The following is a 19,396-nucleotide window of genomic DNA, read 5'->3' as shown; positions in this document are numbered from 1 at the left end:
GAGCCAGAGCAGCCGGCCCCGGCGCTGCCGTCCTCCTTTCCAGCCAAAACTGGGCGCTCAGCACCCAGCACCCAGCTCCTGGGGGCGCCCCGGGGAGGATGAAGCCCTTCCTCCTACCAAAACCAGTTTGGTTTTCACCACCGGCGGCACTCGGATAACCGAAACCATCCCAGTAGGGTTGCGAGGTGGAAACCGGTTTCCAACCGAAGAACTTCACGCCCCAGTCTCCTCCTGGCACTGGGCTCCCGCGGGACGTGCCGTCTCCCTCCCCGGCGCGGCGGCGGCCGCTGTTCGGGCACGTCACGCCGCAGCGGCACCCGACCGGCGTTGCCAAAACCTTTTATAAAGGGTGGAGCTGGGGGCCGAGCCGGTGCCATCCCCGAGGGCCTCCTCCATCCCTCCGCCGCCGGCTCCAGAGGAAACCCTGGCCGGTAAGAGCCGAGGCTTGGCCGCTCTGCCCGAGTTTTCCTCCTCATCCTCTTCCCTTTAGGTTTTCCCGGCGCCGCGCCGGAGCAGGGAGGCGGTGAGGGTGTGCCGGCGGCCGGAGCATCGGGGAAAACCCGGTGGGGACTCTCAGGCTTCCCCCCACCAGCGCGTCTCGTGGTAAGCGCTGACAGCGAGACCCACAGGCGCCGGTGGGCTCGGGGTACACCCAGGGAGCGGGTGGGGACCCTCTCCCCGTGGCAGGACCCTCTCCCCGGGGCTCAGGGTGCTCCCCGCCTGCCGCAGCCCCCGCGCCATGGCCCTGCCCTGGGCTCTGCTGCTGCTCGGCGAGGTCCTGGCGCAGGACGCGGCCGCCCAGGGCTGCCTCCTCCCGCCGGCCGGTGAGTCCCAACATTTCGCCTTTCCTCGCCGGTGGGAGCATCCACGAGGTCGCTCCCGGTGGGACGAAGCCTCACCGGGACGCCGCGGCGATGGGCTAACCCCCTCCCCCTCCAACTTTTGGCAGCTTATAACGCGGCACTGGGGCGTCCGGCCAGCCAGTCGTCCGTCTTTCCCAACATCAGCATCGCCGCCAACGCGGTGGACGGGAACCGGGACGGCGTGTGGCAGCACGGCTCCTGCGCCCGCACGCTGACGGAGCGGGAGCCGTGGTGGAGCGTGGACCTGGGCGGCCGCCGCGCCGTGGCGGCCGTGGTGGTGAAGAACCGGCAGGATTGCTGCTGGCACCGGCTGCGGGGGGCGCAGGTCCACGTCGGGGACGCGCCGGCCGAGCGCGGCAGGGACAACCCCATGTGAGCCAAAAGAACGGGGTGTTTTTGGGGGGAGGGCGGGGTGCATCACCACGCCGCTGCCGGCAGCGTCTCCTGAGCCCCGTTTCTTCCTCCCCGGCAGCTGCGGCGTCATCACGGACGCCGGCCCCGGGTCGCTCAGCACCGTCTGCTGCCACGGGCTGCCCGGTCGCTACGTCTCCATCCTCATCCCCGGCCGGGTGGACACGCTGGTGCTGTGCGAGGTGGAGGTGGTGCTGCAGGGCTGCCTCCCCCTGCCCGGAGGTGAGGGGCTCGCGGTGGGGAGCCAGCGGGTCGGCAACCGGAGCCGGCAGCCTTGTGCCACGCTCCCTCCGGTAATTCCAGCCCCCAACGTGGCTCGGGGCCGCGCCGTCGCCCAGTCGTCCACGTTGAACGTCATCAGCTTGGCCGCCAACGCCGTGGATGGGAACGGCGATGCCGACTGGGAGCGTGGCTCCTGCGCCCACACCGAGAAGGAGCCGGAGCCGTGGTGGCGCGTGGACCTGGGCCGTCGGCACGCCGTCTACGCCGTCGCCGTCACCAACCGGCGCGACTGCTGCTGGGAGAGCCTCCTCGGCGCCCAGGTCCACGTCGGGGACTCCCTGGCCGACCATGGCAAGCGCAACCCCGTGTGAGTGGGGGCCCCCGGTGAGATCCCCTACCCCGGCACGGCACTCCCCCGCCGGCCGCAGCCGTGACGGTTCCCTCCCGGCAGCTGCGGGACCATCTTGGACACCGGCCCCGGCTCCACCAGCATCGTCTGCTGTAACGGGCTGCCGGGGCGCTACGTCACCGTCATCATCCCCGGCCGGGAGGATTTCCTCGTGCTGTGCGAAGTGGAGGTGACGGCACAGAGCTGCGTCCCCCCGCCCGGCGGTAAGGGCCAAAAGACCCCCGCCGGCAGGGAGCCGGCACGTGCCGGGTGGCCACCGGGAAGCGCCGACCTCCCCGAGCCCTGCGAAGGGGTGATTCGGTCCCTGCAGCGCTGGGGCAAATGGGGGGCGTGGGGGTCCCAGGGATGTCACAGGTGTCCCTGAGCTGGTGGCACGTCGGTGTGCCGGGGTGCGGCGTGGGGGAGCCCGGAGGGTGGGGGGTGGACAGTCCCCGGCTCTGCACCCGTGGGGCGATGCCCAACCGCGGGGTCACAGCGCCTGGAGCCGGCGTCACCGTCCCACGGCGTTCCCCAGCCCAAAACCTGGCCCTGCGGCGCCCGGCGGCACAGTCCTCCACCGCCGGCCGCGCCGGCAGTGCCATCAACGCCGTGGACGGGAACCGGGACGGAAACTGGCAGCACGGCTCCTGCTCTCAAACCGAGAGGGAGCCGGAGCCGTGGTGGACAGTGGACCTGGGCCGGCGCCACGCCGTGGCGGCCGTGGTGGTGAGGAACCGCCTGGACTGCTGCTGGCACCGGCTGAAGGGCGCCCGCGTCCACGTCGGGGACTCCCTCGCCGGCCACGGCACCGATAACCCCGTGTGAGTGCCGCCGCGCCGGCCCCACGGTGCGCGGCTGCTTTGGCGCTTGCCCGCCCTCACCCCCATCCCCCCGTCCCCGCAGCTGCGGCACCGTCACGGACACCGGCCCCGGCTCCACCAGCACCGTCTGCTGCCGCGGGCTGCGCGGCCGCTACGTCACCGTCGCCGTCGCCGGCCGGGAGGAGCGGCTGAGCCTGTGCGAGGTGGAGGTGGTGGAGCAGGGCTGTGCCGCGCCGCCCGGGGGTGAGTGAGCCGAGGGGGGACACCGGGAGGGGTGTTTTGGGGACGCGTCACCCCCGGCCCGGTTGTCTCCGCAGCCCAGAACGTGGCACTGGGCCGCCCGGCCGCCCAGTCCTCCGTGCTGGACCCCAGCAGCAGCGCCGCCAACGCCGTCGATGGGAACCGGGACGGCAACTGGGAGCAGGGCTCCTGCGCCCACACCGCGGAGGAGCCGGAGCCGTGGTGGCGCGTGGATCTGGGCCGTCGGCACGCCGTCTACGCCGTGGTGGTGAAGAACCGCCACGACTGTTGCTGGGAGAGCCTGAAGGGCGCCGAGGTCCGCGTCGGGGACTCCCTGGTCGACCGTGGCCGCCGCAACCCCGTGTGAGCCTCAAACCCGTCACCGCTGCCGGGACTACGCTGGTTCATCCTCCTCCTCCCTCTCCTGGCACGTCCTGAGCCCCGTTTCTTCCTCCCCGGCAGCTGCGGCGTCATCACGGACGCCGGCCCCGGGTCGCTCAGCACCGTCTGCTGCCACGGCCTTCGCGGTCGCTACGTCTCCATCCTCATCCCCAACCGGGAGGACGCGCTGGTGCTGTGCGAGGTGGAGGTGATCCGGCAAGGCTGCTCCCCTCTGCCCGGAGGTGAGCCGCCGGCAAACCCCCCACCACCACCCCCCCAGCACCCACCCACGCCCACCCCGTGGTCTTCGCAGCCCCCAACGTGGCGCGGGAGCAACGGGCGACGCAATCCTCCACCTCCAACGATTCCGGCGTCGCGTCGAAGGCGGTGGACGGGAACCGGGACGGCGTGTGGCAGCGCGGCTCCTGCAGCCACACGCGGCGAGAGCGGGAGCCGTGGTGGAGCGTGGACCTGGGCGGCCGCCGCGCCGTGGCGGCCGTGGTGGTGAAGAACCGGCAGGATTGCTGCTGGCACCGGCTGCGGGGGGCGCAGGTCCATGTCGGGGACGCGCCGGCCGAGCGCGGCAGGGACAACCCCATGTGAGCCAAAAGAACGGGGTGTTTTTGGGGGGAGGGCGGGGTGCATCACCACGCCGCTGCCGGCAGCGTCTCCTGAGCCCCGTTTCTTCCTCCCCGGCAGCTGCGGCGTCATCACGGACGCCGGCCCCGGGTCGCTCAGCACCGTCTGCTGCCACGGGCTGCCCGGTCGCTACGTCACCGTCACCATCCCCGGCCGGGAGGAGCAGCTGGCTCTCTGCGAGGTCGAGGTTTACACCGTCCTCCCCGAACTCTGAGGGGGTTTCGGGTGGGGGGAGAGCGGCACCGTGGTAGGGTGTGTGCCCCCCTTCCCGGGCCAAGGGGACTCTGTGGGGTGTCTGGCCGGATCCGGCCCCACCGGCCACCCCTCGGGCCCCCCCGGTGTCGCGGTCACCCCAGTAAACGTTGCCGTGGGTCGCCCCCCGACCCGTTTGCCGTTTGGGCCTTTCCTTGGGCGCCCACCGGGGCAGTGGGGTGACGGGGACAGGGGACACGGGACAAGGCGAGGAGGCGTCTCCCTTCACCCCAGCACCCCAATCCCCCCCAGCACCCCACTCCCCCCACCCCTGGGTGACGGGGCGCCCGAACTCGCTCCCCGGGGCCGGCGCCACCCCAGCCACTGCTGGCAGAAGGGGACAGGGGGCTGCAGGGCTGGGGGGACAAGGGAGGGGACAGTCACCCTGTGCTGTGGGGGGCCCCATGTCTCCAGGGCGCCCCAAGCCCCACGGTGCCCCACGAGGGACCCCGTGTCCCCTGTCCTCCCAGTGTCCCGTCTCCCCAGGACCCCTCTTGTCCCCAGGACTCCCCATACCACAGGCTGCCCCACATGTCCCTGGGGTGGCTCCTGTCCCCAGGGTGCCCCAGTGCCCCGTGTCCCCAAGATGCCCCATAGTCCCATGTCCCTGGGATGGCTCCTGTCCCCAGCTCGCCCCACTCCTTGGGGGCCTGCACCCCTGGGGTCCCCCCGTTCCCACCTCCCCGTCCCCTGGGCGCTCACCGGGGCCCAGCGCAGGTTCCTGGGGGCACCCACAGGCTCTCCTGGGGCACCCCATGGCAGCGAGCACCCCATGGATCATGGGGGCACCCATATGGGCTCTCCTGGGACACCCTAAAACCCACCCAGGCCCCCCCCCAACCACCCTATAAGCTATGCCAAGGGTGACGCCAAGCTCACCGCGGTGCCCCGTGTCACCCGTGCCACGTGGCAGGAGTTGGGCGCAGGGGGACAGACAGAGGGACAGGAGGGCACGCCGCGCTCTGCCGAGTCCCTAACCATTAACCCGGGTCCCCTCCCTGTCCCGGGGCCGCGCTCGCCCGCGGCTCTGGCTCCTGCCCCCGCCATGGCGGCGGTGGGCTCCTCGGGGGGCACCGGCCTCCCCCCGTCTCCGGTGAATCCCGGCAGCCGGCACACGCCGCCGTCCCCGCTGCAGCTGCTGCTTGAGCGGGCTACTGCCATCGAGGAGGAGCTGGCCCAGGTGAGGGACCTGCGGGTCCCCACGGCCACCGAGGGATCCCCATGGCCACCGAGGGATCCCCATGGCCACCGAGGGATCCCCACGGCCACCCAGAGCCCCACGGGTCCCCACAGCTACCCAGGGACCCCCATGGCCACCGAGGGATCCCCACGGCCACCCAGAGCCCCACGGGTCCCCACAGCTACCCAGGGACCCCCATGGCCACCGAGGGATCCCCACGGCCACCCAGAGCCCCACGGGTCCCCACAGCTACCCAGGGACCCCCATGGCCACCGAGGGATCCCCATGGCCACCCAGAGCCCCACGGGTCCCCACAGCCACTGAGGGATCCCCACGGTCACCCAGAGCCCCACGGGTCCCCACAGCTACCCAGGGACCCCCATGGCCACCGAGGGATCCCCACGGCCACCCAGAGCCCCACGGGTCCCCACAGCTACCCAGGGACCCCCATGGCCACCGAGGGATCCCCACGGCTACCCAGAGCCCCACGGGTCCCCACGGCCACTGAGGGATCCCCACGGTCACCCAGAGCCCCACGGGTCCCCACAGCTACCCAGGGACCCCCATGGCCACCAAGGGATCCCCACGGCCACCCAGAGCCCCACAGGTTCCCACAGCCACTGAGGGATCCCCACAGCCACCCAGAGCCCCATGGATCCCCACAGACACCCAGGGACTCCCATGGCCACCCAGAGCCCAACGGGTCCCCACGGCCACTGAGGGATCCCCACGGCCACCCAGAGCCCCACGGGTCCCCATGGCCACTGAGGGATCCCCACAGCTCCCCACAGGCTCAAATCCCCATGGATCCCCACAGCCCCCCCCAGGCCCCATGTCCCCACAGATCTCCATGAGTCCCCAAGGGTCCCCTCAGACCCCCCAGGTCCCACGTCCCCATGGGTCCTCACAGGCCCCCACAGGTCCTATGTCCCCAAGGGTGCCCACAGGTCCCACGTCCCCATGGGTCCCCACAGCCCCCCCAGGTCCCATGTCCCCAAGGGTCCCCACAGGCCCCATGCCCCCATGGGTCCCCACAGCCCCCCCCAGGCCCCATGTCCCCACGGGTCCCCACAGCCCCACACAGATCCCACGTCCCCACAGCCCCCCCTGGGACCCATGTCCCCACGGGATGGTTCCTACCCTGGGGTCCCCCCTCTATCAGGGTGCCCTGGGATGCTCTGGAGTGCCCTCCCCCCCCCCCCAGCCATGCCCCCTGGGATTCAAGGGTGGGGGGACAATGCGGGGGGGGGGACGACGGGCACAGGACAGTGTCCCCGCTGAGCCAGCTCCTGTCCCCAAGGGCAAGGAGAAGCCCTTCACCGAGGTGACCCGCTGCCATTCGGGGGACGCGGTTGCCGCCGGCCGCCAGCCCCTCACCTTCCTCCGGCAGGTAACAGGGAGCCCCGCGGGTGCCGGCACTTTGGGGGGGTGCCCCCCAGCTTGGACCCCACCCCACAGCCATGGGGGGGGTCACTGACCATCAATCCAGGTGCCACCAAACCAGATGTGGGGCACAGCTGGAGCCATGACCCTCAGCATCCCCCGCCCCCCCCCCCCCGACCCCCAGCACGCAGGGGTTGGGTTTGGGGGGGGCCAGATCCTGACCCTGGGTGCGGGGGGGGTGGTGGCGGGGTGGGGGTGGGGGGCGATCCCCGCAGGTGGCCGCCGTCTGCGCGTACCCCGAGCTTCTGGGTGCCGAGTGCGTGCCGGCGGACGCCAAGCGGCGCGCGGGCCTGATCCTGCGGCACCTGCAGGGCGGCAGCCCAGGTACGGCGGGGGACGGGCCCGCTGTGATGGCGGCGGTGGGAGTGGGGGGGGGGGGTGTCCCCAACCTCACCGATGGGGAGCGGGACACGGAGGGTTCGCCGGATTCGGTGACGCCGGCTCTGTCCCCAGGGGCGTACAACCTGGAGTACGTCATGGACACGGTGACCGAAAAGGTGGCGCGTTACCTGGAGCGGAGGGACGGCGGCGTCCCCAGCGACCCCCGCTGCGTCGTCCCCTGCGGTGGCACGGCGGCGGCCGTGGTGGTGAGCGCGGCGCGGGGCCCACCGGCGGCACCTCCGCGGCCGCGGGGTCACCGAGGAGCCTCCAGCCGCGACGACGGCTCTTCCCGGCAGGACGCGGTGTCGCTGGTGGCGGACGAGTCGGCGGCGCGGCCCACGGGCGTGCTGGTGCCGACGCCGGGGCCCCGGCTCCACGCGGCGGCGGCGGCGTTGGCGGGCGCCGTGGCCGTGCCGTACCCGCTGGACGAGGAGCGGGGCTGGGCCGTGGCCGGCGGTGCGGTGCGGCGGGTGCTGCGGCAGGCGAGGGCGACGTGCCACCCCAAGGCGCTCTGCGTCGTCAACCCCGGGGACCCCACGGGTGAGTTTTTTGGTGCCCCCGTGCCGCGGGTTCCCCACGTGGCGGGACACGAGTGGGGTCCCCCCGGCAGGGCACGTGCTGAGCCGGCAGAACATGGAGGACATCATCCGGCTGGCGGCCGAGGAGAACCTCCTGCTGCTGGCGGACGAGGTGGGTGCCATTTGGGGCTGGGGGTGGCCGCACCCCCCACCCCGGCTCCCCTTGAGCCCGTGGGTGCCGCAGGTGCTGCAGGAGCAAGCCTTCCTCCCCGGCCGCCCCTTCCTCTCCTTCAAGCGGGTGCTGTGGGAGATGGGTGCCCCGCTCGCCTCCACCGTCCAGCTCATCTCCTTCTACTCCCTCTCCAAGGGCGTTGGGGGGTGAGTACCGACCCCCAAACCCCCCGACTCCCCCCAGAAGCCCCCCTTTTCCCGCCCCCTCCACCCTGCTGCTCCCCCAGGGGCGGTTACCGAGCGGGTTTCTTCGAGCTGCACAACATCGACCCGCGCGTCCTCAAGTGTTTCTACACGTGGGGGATGTCGGTGTATCCCCCCATCCTGGGGCAGGTGATGCTGGACGCGGCCATGGACCCCCCGCTGCCCAAGGAGCCCTCGGAGACAGCTTCTGAGGAGGTGGGTAACGCCGGGTGCCCCCCGCCACGCTCCGGCCGGAGGAGAGAAGGGTGCTGGGCACCCAATCCCCATCCCCCACCCCAGCACGGGCAGGGGCTGCGCCGTGACCTGGCCCGCAACGCCCGGCTGGTGCAAGAAGCGCTGGGTGGAGCCCCCGGTATCCGCTGCCAGCCCGTGCAGAGCGGCCCCCGCGCCTTCCCCCGCGTCCAGCTCCCGCCCCGCGCCCTGCGCCGGGCCCGGGTGAGCGCCCGGGGCACGGGGAGCGGGGCACGGGGGCACCCCAGGGGTGCGGGGCCCCGGGGGGTGGGGCGTGCTAGGGACAGGAGCCGTCCCAGGGACGTGGGGCAGCGTGGGAGTGTGGGGGACCCTGTGGCGTGGGGTGTCCTGGGGACTCGGGGTATCCTGGGGACATGGGGTCTCCTGGAGACTTGGGGTGCCCTGGAGACTTGGGTGTCCTGGGGACATGGGGTCTCCTGGGGACATGGGGTGTCCTGGGGACTCGGGGTGTCCTGGGGACATGGGGTCTCCTGGGGACATGGGGTGTCCTGGGGACTCGGGGTGTCCTGGGGACATGGGGTATCCTGGGGACATGGGGTGTCCTGGGGACTTGGGGTGTCCTGGGGACATGGGGTCTCCTGGGGACTTGGGGTCTCCTGGGGACATGGGGTGTCCTGGGGACTCTGGGTGTCCTGGGGACATGGGGTATCCTGGGGACATGGGGTGTCCTGGGGACTTGGGGTGTCCTGGGGACATGGGGTCTCCTGGGGACTTGGGGTCTCCTGGGGACATGGGGTCTCCTGGGGACTTGGGGTGTCCTGGGGACCTGGGGTACCCTGGGGACTTGGGGTATCCTGGGGACTTGGGGTGTCCTGGGGACATGGGGTATCCTGGAGACTTGGGGTCTCCTGGAGACTTGGGGTGTCCTGGGGACTTGGGGTCTCCTGGAGACTTGGGGTGTCCTGGGGACATGGGGTCTCCTGGGGACTTGGCGTGTCCTGGGGACATGGGGTCTCCTGGAGACTTGGGGTATCCTGGGGACAAGAGGTGTCCTGGGGAGCTGAGACACTGTGGGAGGACAGGGGACATGGGACCCCCTCGTGGGGCACTTTGGGGTTTGGGGTGCACTGGGGACATGGGGCCCCCCACAGCACAGGGTGACCGTCCCCTCCCTTCTCCCCAGGCCCTGGGCCTGCAGCCCGATGTCTTCTTCTGCCAGCAGCTGCTGGAGGCGACGGGGGTGCTGCTGGCCCCGGGGAGCGAGTTCGGGCAGCCCGAGGGCACCCACCATGTGGGGTACCCCAGGGTGGGGGCGGGCAGGGTTGGGTGGGGGGGTTAGACGATGGGGGGGTGGTGGGGAGGGCGGTGGGGGTCACTCGGGGTTGATGTTTTGGGGCTGGGTTGGTGGGTGGGCAACGTTGGTGGGTGGGCAACATTGGGGGCTCATGGGATGCAAGGGGGAGATGGTTTGGGGTGATGGGAGATGTTGGGAGGGGGGTGGGGGTCTGGGTGGGGCTGGGAGGCTGGGGTTGGGTGCTGGGGGTTGACTGGGGTTGGGGTTGGGACTGGTTGGGGTTGGGGATGGGGAACGGTTGGCACTGGGAGGTTGGGCAGTGGGGGCTGGTTGGGGCTAAGGTTGGGTTGGGTGTTGGGGGCTGGGTTGGGTTGGGGGCTGGTTTGGGTTGGGAGATTGAGGCCGGTTGGCACTGGTTGGTACTGGTTGGCACTGGGCTGGGTGATGGAGGCTGCTCGGGTGGGTTGGGTGTTGGGGGCTGGTTGGCACTGGGAGATTGGGGTTGAGTGTTGGGGGCTGGTTTGGGTGTTGGGGAGGCTGCAGTTCGGGGTCAGAGGAGGCTGGTTTGGGTTGGGAGGTTAAGGTTGGGTGTTGGGGGATGGTTTGAGTTGGGAAATTGAGGCTGGTTGGTACTCGGTTGTGTGTTGGAGGCTGCTCAGGGGCGTTGGGGGCTGGTTGGCTCTGGAAGGTTGAGTGTTGGGGGTTGGGGTTTGGTTTGGGTGTTTGGGGTTGGCTGTTGGGGGCTGGTTGGGGCAGGGAGGTTGGGTTGGGTGTTGGGGTTTCAGTGTTTGAGGTTGAGTGTTGGGAGCTGGGTTGGGTGTTTGGGGTTGGGTGTTGGTTGGGGCAGGGAGGTTGGGTTGGGGGCTGGTTTGGGTGTTTGGGGTTGGGTGTTGGGTTCTGGTTTGGGTGTTTGGGGTTGGCTTTGGGGCTGGTGGCAGCAGAGCTTTGGGATCAGGTTCCAGCGGCACCGGTTGAGGCGGGACAACAGGGGCCTCATGGATGACGGGGCAGGAGGGCCGGGTGGCCTGGGGCGGGATTGGGGGGGGTTGCTGGTTGACCACCACTGGGTTGGGACACCAGGAGGTTGTTGGGGGGGGACAACTGGGCGGGGGCAGGGGTGGAACCACCCACGTCCCCACCATGTGTGTCGTCCCCCCCACCCCAGGCTGTCCCTGCTGCCGCCGGCCGAGACGCTGGAGCGGGTGCTGCTCGCCCTCACCCGCTTCCACGCCGCCTTCCTGCGAGACTTCTCCTGACGTGGGGGCGACCCTGGCCCCGTGTATGTCCCCCCCCCAGATCCATGACCCCCATTAAATCCCCCGCAGATCACACAGCTCCTCCGCCTGCCCCCCACAACCCCACAGCGAGCCCCGAGGGACCCACGTCACGAGTGCCGGGGGGGGGGGTGAGTGCTGGGGGGATGGGGGCACCCATGGGTGCCCGGTTGTAGGTGATGCACGGCTCGACCCGGCTGGTCACTACCCGTTTATTAGTGGGGTTTCTGAGGGAAGAGCTGGCCCTGCCCGCTGTCCCTGTGTCACACACCCCCCCAGGGGACACAAGGACAGCGATGGGTGGGGGCGGGACCAGCCCCGGGACACGGGGTGCCCTCGTGTCCCCCCCCCCCGCCCCAGAGAAGGCACGAAGAGGTTGAAGGCACCTAAAGACCACCCGGGGCAGGGTCCCGGCCCGCGGCACCCGGGGGTTGGCGAGAGGAGTGTGGGGTGGTGGGCGATGGTTGGGGGGGGGACGGGCAGCGGGGGGGGGCGGGGGTCCCGGGGTTGGGGAGGGGGACGCTGGCGTTAGGAGTATTCCTTGACGAACTTGGCGTAGAAACCGCTGAGCTTCTCCAGCAGGACCTGCAGCTTCTCGGTGGGTGGCAGGATGGTCATCCTGGGGTACATGGGGGGCTGGTATCAGGGATGGGGGCTGCCTGACACCCCCACAGCATCCCCCTGAACCCCCAAACTCCACCTCTGCCCCTAATGACCCCCTTCTTCACCCTGCACCCAACCCAAGACGCCCCTTCTCCTTCCATCCTGCACCCCCAGACCTTGCACCCACCTTCCCTGCCAACCCCAATTGGGGCAGGAGTCTTGGGGTGGGGGGGTTCCCTACCCTGTGACCCCCCCCCCACCTCCAGCCCCAGCGCCCTCCCCAGCACCCATCCCCCGAGCACCCACCGAAAGTGGAAGGTGCCCTCCCGCTGCCCGAACCCGCTGCCCGGCACCACGCAGATCCCCGTCTCCTCCAGCAGCTTCATGCAGAAGAACATGTCGGGGGCCTGACCCTGCGCCTGCGGGACGGGGCAGGGCTCAGCACCACGTGTGGGGCACGGGGGGGCTCGGACCCACGGATGGGGCAGGGCTCAGCACCACGTGTGGGGCACGGGGGGGCTCGGACCCACGGATGAGGCAGGGCTCAGCACCACATGTTGCAAAAGGCCTCAGTTGCTGCCTGGGACCGATCCAACCCAGCCCCACAGTGCCCAGGATCAATCCAGCCCAGCCCCACGGCACCCAGGGCCGATCCAGCCCAGCCCCACGGCACCTCGGCGGCGGCCAGGGCGCGGGGCGGCAGCTCGATGCGGGGGAAGGAGTACATGGCGCCCTGGACGGGGTTGCAGTGGATGCCGGGCGCCTGGTTGAAGATCTCCTGGGTCAGCCGGGCCTTGTGCGCCAGGGTGCTGAGCACCGCCTGCTTCTCCTGCGGGGACAGTCGGGCTGGGGATGTCCCTTCCCCTCCCCATCCCCATCCCCATCCCCATCCTATGTCATCCCATCCCCATCCCCATCCCCATCCCCATCCTATGTCATCCCATCCCCATCCCCATCCCCATCCCCATCCCCATCCCCATCCCCATCCTATGTCATCCCATCCCCATCCCCATCCCCATCCCCATCCCCATCCCCATCCTATGTCATCCCATCCCCATCCCATCCCCACATCCCATCCCATCCCATCCCCATCCCCATCCCATCCCATCCCCATCCCCATCCCCATCCCCATCCATCCCATCCCCATCCCATCCCCATCCCCATCCCATCCCATCCCCATCCCCATCCCCATCCCCATCCCCATCCATCCCATCCCATCCCATCCCCATCCCCATCCCCATCCCCATCCCCATCCCCATCCCCATCCCATCCCATCCCCATCCCATCCCATCCCCATCCCCATCCCCATCCCATCCCCATCCCATCCCATCCCATCCCATCCCATCCCATCCCATCCCCATCCCCATCCCCATCCCCATCCCCATCCCCATCCCCATCCCCATCCCATCCCATCCCCATCCCCATCCCCATCCCATCCCATCCCCATCCCCATCCCCATCCCCATCCCCATCCCATCCCCATCCCCATCCCCATCCCCATCCCCATCCCCATCCCCATCCCATCTCCATCCCCATCCCCATCCCATCCCATCCCCATCCCCATCCCCATCCCCATCCCATCCCCATCCCCATCCCATCCCATCCCATCCCATCCCATCCCCATCCCCATCCCATCCCATCCCATCCCCATCCCATCCCCATCCCATCCCCATCCCCATCCCCATCCCATACCCATCCCCATCCCCATCCCATCCCCATCCCATCCCATCCCCATCCCATCCCCATCCCCATCCCCATCCCATCCCCATCCCCATCCCCATCCCCATCCCCATCCCCTCCCCATCCCCATCTCCATCCCATCCCATCCCCATCCCCATCCCCATCCCCTCCCCATCCCCATCCCCATCCCATCCCCATCCCCATCCCCATCCCCTCCCCATCCCCATCTCCATCCCATCCCATCCCCATCCCCATCCCCATCCCATCCCCATCCCCATCCCCATCCCCATCCCCATCCCCTCCCCATCCCCATCTCCATCCCCATCCCATCCCCATCCCCATCCCATCCCCTCCCCATCCCCATCCCCATCCCCATCCCCATCCCCATCCCCATCCCCATCCCATCCCCATCCCATCCCATCCCCATCCCCATCCCCATCTCCCATCCCATCCCATCCCCATCCCCATCCCCATCCCATCCATCCCATCCCCATCCCATCCCATCCCCATCCCCATCCCATCCCCATCCCATCCCATCCCATCCCCATCCCATCCCATCCCCATCCATCCCCATCCCATCCCCATCCCCATCCCCATCCCATCCCCATCCCCATCCCCATCCCATCCCATCCCCATCCCATCCATCCCCATCCCATCCCCATCCCCATCCCATCCCCATCCCATCCCCATCCCCATCCCCATCCCATCCCCATCCCCATCCCCATCCCATCCCATCCCCATCCCATCCCCATCCCCTCTCCCCATCCCCATCCCATCCCCATCCCCATCCCATCCCATCCCATCCCATCCCCATCCCCATCCCCATCCATCCCATCCCCATCCCCATCCCATCCCATCCCATCCCCATCCCCATCCCCATCCCCATCCCATCCCCATCCCCATCCCCATCCCCATCCCATCCCCATCCCCATCCCATCCCATCCCCATCCCCATCCCCATCCCCATCCCATCCCCATCCCCATCCCCATCCCCATCCCCATCCCCATCCCATCCCCATCCCCTCCCCATCCCCATCCCCATCCCCATCCCCATCCCCATCCCATCCCCATCCCCATCCCCATCCCCATCCCCATCCCCATCCCATCCCCATCCCCATCCCCATCCCCATCCCCATCCCATCCCCATCCCCATCCCCATCCCCATCCCCATCCCCATCCCATCCCCATCCCCTCCCCATCCCCATCCCCATCCCCATCCCCATCCCCATCCCATCCCCATCCCCTCCCCCATCCCCATCCCCATCCCCATCCCCATCCCCATCCCCATCCCATCCCCATCCCCATCCCATCCCCATCCCCATCCCCATCCCATCCCCATCCCCATCCCCATCCCCATCCCCATCCCATCCCCATCCCCATCCCCATCCCATCCCATCCCCATCCCCATCCCCATCCCATCCCCATCCCATCCCCATCCCCATCCCCATCCCACCCCCATCCCCCCCATCCCCCGCACCCCCCGTACCGCCATGAACAGCTCATAGGACGGCTCTCCGGGCTGGGGGGGGGCCACGACGGCGTCCAGGAGGATCTGCCCGGGGACGGGGGGGCAGAGCCGCACCGACACCAGTTTGGCCAGCTGCTGCTGCACCTCGGGATCCATGTTCACCACCTCCACGTACCCGCTGCGGAACCCGCACCTGCCGCGGGGCACCCATGGGGTGCTGCCATCACCAGGCACGGCACCCAGGGGGCGGTGGGCCCCCACCTCCCCACCCATGGCACCACGGGGTGGTGGGCCCCCACCTCCCCACCCATGGCACCCACGGGGCGGTGGGCCCCCACCTCCCCACCCATGGCACCCACGGGGCGGTGGGCCCCCACCTCCCCACCCATGGCACCCAGGGGCGGTGGGCCCCCACCTCCCCACCCATGGCACCCACGGGGCGGTGGATCCCCACCTTCCCACCCATGGCACCCACGGGGTGGTGGGCCCCCACCTCCCCACCCATGGCACCCAGGGGGCGGTGGGCCCCCACCTCCCCACCCATGGCACCCATGGGGTGGTGGGCCCCCACCTCCCCACCCATGGCACCCAGGGGGCAGTGGGCCCCCACCTCCCCACCCATGGCACCCAGGGGGTGGTGGGCCCCCACCTCCCCACCCATGGCACCCATGGGGTGGTGGGCCCCCACCTCCCCACCCATGGCACCCAGGGGGCGGTGGGCCCCCACCTCCCCACCCATGGCACCCACGGCGGGACTCACTCGCCCATGAAGCCCTTGGAGATGGAGTGGAAGGAGGCCAGCTCCACCGCCTCCGAGTAGGGCGGCCCCATCTCGAACAGCACCTTCTTGAAGGAGTGGAAGGCCGAGCCCTCGGCGTAGATGTTGTCCTGGTACACCTTGATTGACGCCACAACGTCACCCCGGGGTCCCCCCACCCCGGGGATGGGGGGGGTGGGGGCACCCCGGCGGGTCCCGCTCACCTCGTCGGCCATGAGGAAGAGTTTCTCCTCAAAGGCGAACTTGATGACGTCCTCGATGCACTGCCGGCTCTGCACCTGGCCTGGGCGGGGCGGCGCCGGGTGGGTTTCGGGGGGCACCCAGACCCGGCACCGGCTGGGTTTTGGGGGTCTCAGCACTAGTAGAGCCCTGGGGGTCTCAACCCCAGCCCTGGTGGTGCCAGTCCCGGTCCCAGTCCCAGCAGGGAACTGGGTTCCCAGCACCAACCCCAGGGTCCCAGCTCCTGTCTTAGGGTCCCAGCCCAGTCTTGGAGGTCCCAGTCCAGCCACAGGGTCCCAGTCCAGCCTTAGGGGCCCAGCCCAGGGGTCCCAGCCCAGCCCAGGGGTCCCAGCCCAGTCTTGGAGGTCCCAGTCCAGCCACAGGGTCCCAGTCCAGCCACAGGGTCCCAGTCCAGCTTAGGGGCCCAGCCCAGCGGTCCCAGACCAGCCCAGGGGTCCCAGCCCAGTCTTGGAGGTCCCAGTCCGGCCTCAGGGTCCCAGTCCAGCCTTAGGGGCCCGGCCCAGCGGTCCCAGCCCAGCCCAGGGGTCCCAGCCCAGTCTTGGAGGTCCCAGTCCAGCCTCAGGGTCCCAGTCCAACCTTAGGGGCCCAGCCCAGGGGTCCCAGCCCAGCCCAGGGGTCCCAGCCCAGTCTTGGAGGTCCCAGTCCAGCCTCAGGGTCCCAGTCCAGCCTTAGGGGCCCAGCCCAGGGGTCCCAGCCCAGCCCAGGGGTCCCAGCCCAGTCTTGGAGGTCCCAGTCCAGCCTCAGGGGCCCAGTCCAGCCTTAGGGGCCCAGCCCAGCGGTCCCAGTCCAGCCAGAGGGTCCCAGCCCAGTTTAGGGGTCCCAGTCCAGTTGCGGGTGTCCCAGTGCAGTTTGTGGGTCTCACTCCAACTACAGGGACCCAGTCCAGCCCCAGGGGCCCAGTCCAGACTTGGGGTCTCAGCCCCAGTGTAGGGGTCACAGGCCAGTCCCAGAGTCCTAAGCCCAGCCCAGGGGTCCCAGCCCCAGCCCTGGTAGTGCCAGTCCTGGTCCCAGTCCCAGCAGGGAACTGGGGTCCCAGCACCAACCCTGGGGTTCCAGCCCAGCCCAGGGGTCTCAGACCCAGTGTTGGGGTCACAGCCCAGTCTGAGAGTCCTAGGTCCAGCCTAAATGTCCCAACCCCAGCCTAGAGGTCCCAGTCAAGTCTTGAGGTCCCAGTCCGGCCTTGGGGTCCCATCCCAGTCTTGGGGTCTCAGACCCAGTGTTGGGGTCACATCCCAGTCCCAAAGTCCTAGGCCCAGCCCAGGGGTCCCAACCCCAGCCTAGAGGTCCCAAAACCAGCCTAGAGCTCCCAGCCCAGCATAGAGGTCCCAGACCCAGCCCACAGAGGTCCCAGCCTAACCCAGTGACCCCAGACCCAGACCGGAGGTCCCAGACCCAGCCCAGAGTCCCAGCCTAGCCCAGGGGTCCCACAACCAGCCTAGGGGTCCCAGCCCAGCATAGAGGTCCCAGACTCAGCCCATCGGTCCCAGACCCAGCCTAGAGCTCCCAGACGCAGCCCAGAGGTCCCACACCCACCCTAGAGCTCCCAGCCCATCCCAGAGGTCCCAGCCCCAGCCCAGAGCTCCCAGTCCAGGGTTCCCAGCCCAGCCCAGGAGTCCCAGCCCAGTCCAGAGGTGCCCAGCCCCAGCCTAGGGGTCCCAGCCCCAGCCTAGGGGTCCCAGATCCAGCCTAGAGGTCCCAGCCCAGGGGTCCCAGCTGCAGCCTAGGGGTCCCAGCCCCAGCCTAGAGGTCCCAGCCGCAGCCTAGGGGTCCCAGCCCCAGCGTAGAGGTCCCAGCCTAGGGGTCCCAGCCCCAGCCTAGAGGTCCCAGATCCAGCCTAGAGGTCCCAGCCCAGGGGTCCCAGCTGCAGCCTAGGGGTCCCAGCCCCAGCCTAGGGGTCCCAGCCCCAGCCTAGAGGTCCTAGCCCCAGGCCGGGGGTCCCAGGCCGGTACCGGTGGGGTTGCCGGGGTTGATGATGCAGAGGACGCGGGGGCAGCAGTGGCGGCGCCCCTCGGCCAGCGCCCGCCGCAGCTCGGCCACGTCCAGCGCCCAGCAGTGCTCCTCGTCCAGGTAGTAGTTGAGCTGGACGGCGCTGAGCTCGGCGATGGCCGCCGAGTAGAGGGGGTACTGCGGGATGGGGATCAGCACCCCCGTGCGCGACCCCCCCGAACCCGAGACCAGCAGCTTCAGGATGCTCTGGGGGAGGGGAGAGGGGCGGCGTGGGCACGGGGGCGGCGAGGGGACGGGGGCGGTGTGGGGGTGGGAATGGTGTGGGGACAGGGAGGGGACGGGGACGGTGTGGGGATGGGAATGGTGTGGGGACAGGGAGGGGACGGGGACGGTGTGGGGGTGGGAATGGTGTGGGGACAGGGAGGGGACGGGGACGGTGTGGGGATGGGAATGGTGTGGGGACAGGGAGGGGATGGGGACGGTGTGGGGATGGGAATGGTGTGGGGACAGGGAGGGGACGGGGACAGTGTGGGGATGGGAATGGTGTGGGGAGAGGGAGGGGATGGGGACGGTGTGGGGACAGGGAGGGGACGGGGACAGTGTGGGGATGGGAATGGTGTGGGGAGAGGGGGGGGACGGGGACGGTGTGGGGATGGGAATGGTGTGGGGACAGGGAGGGGACAGGGACGGTGTGGGGGGACGGTGTGGGGGTGGGAATGGTGTGGGGAGAGGGAGGGGACGGGGACGGTGTGGGGGGACGGTGTGGGGAGAGGGAGGGGACGGGGGCGGTGTGGGGACAGGGAGGGGACGGGGACAGTGTGGGGATGGGAATGGTGTGGGGAGAGGGAGGGGACGGGGACGGTGTGGGGATGGGAATGGTGTGGGGAGAGGGAGGGGACGGGGACGGTGTGGGGACAGGGAGGGGACGGGGACGGTGTGGGGACAGGGAGGGGACAGGGATGGTGTGGGGATGGGAATGGTGTGGGGACAGGGAGGGGACGGGGACGGTGTGGGGATGGGAATGGTGTGGGGACAGGGAGGGGACGGGGACGGTGTGGGGACAGGGAGGGGACGGGGACGGTGTGGGGATGGGAATGGTGTGGGGACAGGGAGGGGACGGGGACGGTGTGGGGACAGGGAGGGGACGGGGACGGTGTGGGGACAGGGAGGGGACAGGGATGGTGTGGGGGGACGGTGTGGGGATGGGAATGGTGTGGGGACAGGGAGGGGACGGGGACAGTGTGGGGACAAGGACGATGAGGGGACAGGGACAGTGAGGGGAGAGGGAGGGGACAGGGACAGTGTGGGCACCGGGACGGTGAGGGGAGAGGGATGGTGTGGGGAGAGGGACGGTGTGGGGACAGGGACGGCGAGGGGACAGGGAGGGGACAGGGATGGCGAGGGGACAGGGACGGTGTGGGGATGGGAATGGTGAGGGGACAAGAAAGGACAGGGATGGTGTGAGGGGACAGGGATGTCGAGGGGACAGGGAGGGGACAGTGACAGTGTGGGGACAGTGTGTGGGGACGGTGACTGTGTGGAGACTGGGACACTTTGGGGACAGTGACAGTGTGGGGACAGGGTCAAGGGAGGGGACAGGGACGGAGAGGGGACGGGGAGGGTGTGGGGACGGGGACAGTTTGGGGACAGGGACGTTGCGGGAAGAGCCGCGTCCCGGCCGCGCTGGGGGCAGGGTGCTGGCACGGGCCCCGCCGAGGCGTGGGGCCACCGAGGAGGCGCTGGGGGAC

The 19,396-nt window shown here is 69.9% G+C and overlaps 3 protein-coding genes across 5 annotated transcripts; 2 read left to right on the top strand and 1 right to left on the bottom strand.

Moving 5' to 3' along the window:
- The first annotated feature begins 442 nt into the window (after positions 1–442).
- LOC135311829 (uncharacterized) lies at positions 443–4,550 on the top strand. 2 transcript variants are annotated; one of them, XM_064441951.1, is made up of 11 exons: positions 443–603; positions 730–824; positions 950–1,235; positions 1,336–1,863; positions 1,948–2,108; positions 2,420–2,705; positions 2,788–2,948; positions 3,023–3,308; positions 3,408–3,568; positions 3,640–3,925; positions 4,026–4,550. In XM_064441951.1, the coding sequence occupies exons 2-11, from the start codon at positions 740–742 to the stop codon at positions 4,177–4,179; spliced, it is 2,394 nt and encodes a 797-aa protein (XP_064298021.1). In that variant the 5' UTR covers positions 443–603; positions 730–739; the 3' UTR covers positions 4,180–4,550. The 2 variants fall into 2 exon arrangements, with proteins under 2 accessions (XP_064298021.1, XP_064298022.1); XM_064441952.1 differs by having other exon boundaries at positions 443–824; positions 1,336–1,496; positions 1,578–1,863.
- A 640-nt stretch (positions 4,551–5,190) lies between these two features.
- LOC135311831 (alanine aminotransferase 1-like) lies at positions 5,191–10,989 on the top strand. 2 transcript variants are annotated; one of them, XM_064441957.1, is made up of 11 exons: positions 5,193–5,397; positions 6,698–6,787; positions 7,056–7,164; positions 7,294–7,427; positions 7,518–7,761; positions 7,832–7,911; positions 7,984–8,117; positions 8,198–8,369; positions 8,454–8,609; positions 9,550–9,662; positions 10,826–10,989. In XM_064441957.1, the coding sequence occupies exons 1-11, from the start codon at positions 5,263–5,265 to the stop codon at positions 10,914–10,916; spliced, it is 1,458 nt and encodes a 485-aa protein (XP_064298027.1). In that variant the 5' UTR covers positions 5,193–5,262; the 3' UTR covers positions 10,917–10,989. The 2 variants fall into 2 exon arrangements, with proteins under 2 accessions (XP_064298028.1, XP_064298027.1); XM_064441958.1 differs by lacking the exon at positions 8,454–8,609 and having other exon boundaries at positions 5,191–5,397.
- Positions 10,990–11,130: 141 nt separating this feature from the next.
- Positions 11,131–18,245, bottom strand: LOC135311832 (alanine aminotransferase 2-like; the record flags this gene model as incomplete). The annotated part of the gene is made up of 7 exons (XM_064441959.1): positions 11,131–11,553; positions 11,844–11,956; positions 12,211–12,366; positions 14,702–14,876; positions 15,444–15,580; positions 15,665–15,744; positions 17,651–18,245. Coding segments are annotated over 7 exons (1,347 nt in total), but the record flags the coding sequence as incomplete, so codon positions are not given.
- Between the last annotated feature and the right edge of the window lie 1,151 nt (positions 18,246–19,396).

The sequence above is a fragment of the Phalacrocorax carbo genome, chromosome 2 (genome assembly GCF_963921805.1).
Source record: "Phalacrocorax carbo chromosome 2, bPhaCar2.1, whole genome shotgun sequence".
Classification (NCBI taxonomy): domain Eukaryota; kingdom Metazoa; phylum Chordata; class Aves; order Suliformes; family Phalacrocoracidae; genus Phalacrocorax; species Phalacrocorax carbo.
Note: the sequence above shows the minus strand (reverse complement) of the source record. Positions and strands in the feature narration are given on the sequence as shown.

What these genes read in the sequence shown, in the direction of transcription:
- LOC135311829 (XM_064441951.1), top strand. Translation starts at nt 740, where the DNA reads ATGGCCCTGCCCTGGGCTCTGCTGCTGCTCGGCGAGGTCCTGGCGCAG. An exon ending in CGCGGCAGGGACAACCCCAT is followed by an intron (nt 1,236 to 1,335) that starts GTGAGCCAAAAG and finishes CCTCCCCGGCAG; the next exon opens with CTGCGGCGTCATCACGGACG. An exon ending in CACGGCACCGATAACCCCGT is followed by an intron (nt 2,706 to 2,787) that starts GTGAGTGCCGCC and finishes CCGTCCCCGCAG; the next exon opens with CTGCGGCACCGTCACGGACA.
- LOC135311831 (XM_064441957.1), top strand. Translation starts at nt 5,263, where the DNA reads ATGGCGGCGGTGGGCTCCTCGGGGGGCACCGGCCTCCCCCCGTCTCCG. An exon ending in CAACCCCGGGGACCCCACGG is followed by an intron (nt 7,762 to 7,831) that starts GTGAGTTTTTTG and finishes TCCCCCCGGCAG; the next exon opens with GGCACGTGCTGAGCCGGCAG. An exon ending in GCGCCCTGCGCCGGGCCCGG is followed by an intron (nt 8,610 to 9,549) that starts GTGAGCGCCCGG and finishes CCTTCTCCCCAG; the next exon opens with GCCCTGGGCCTGCAGCCCGA.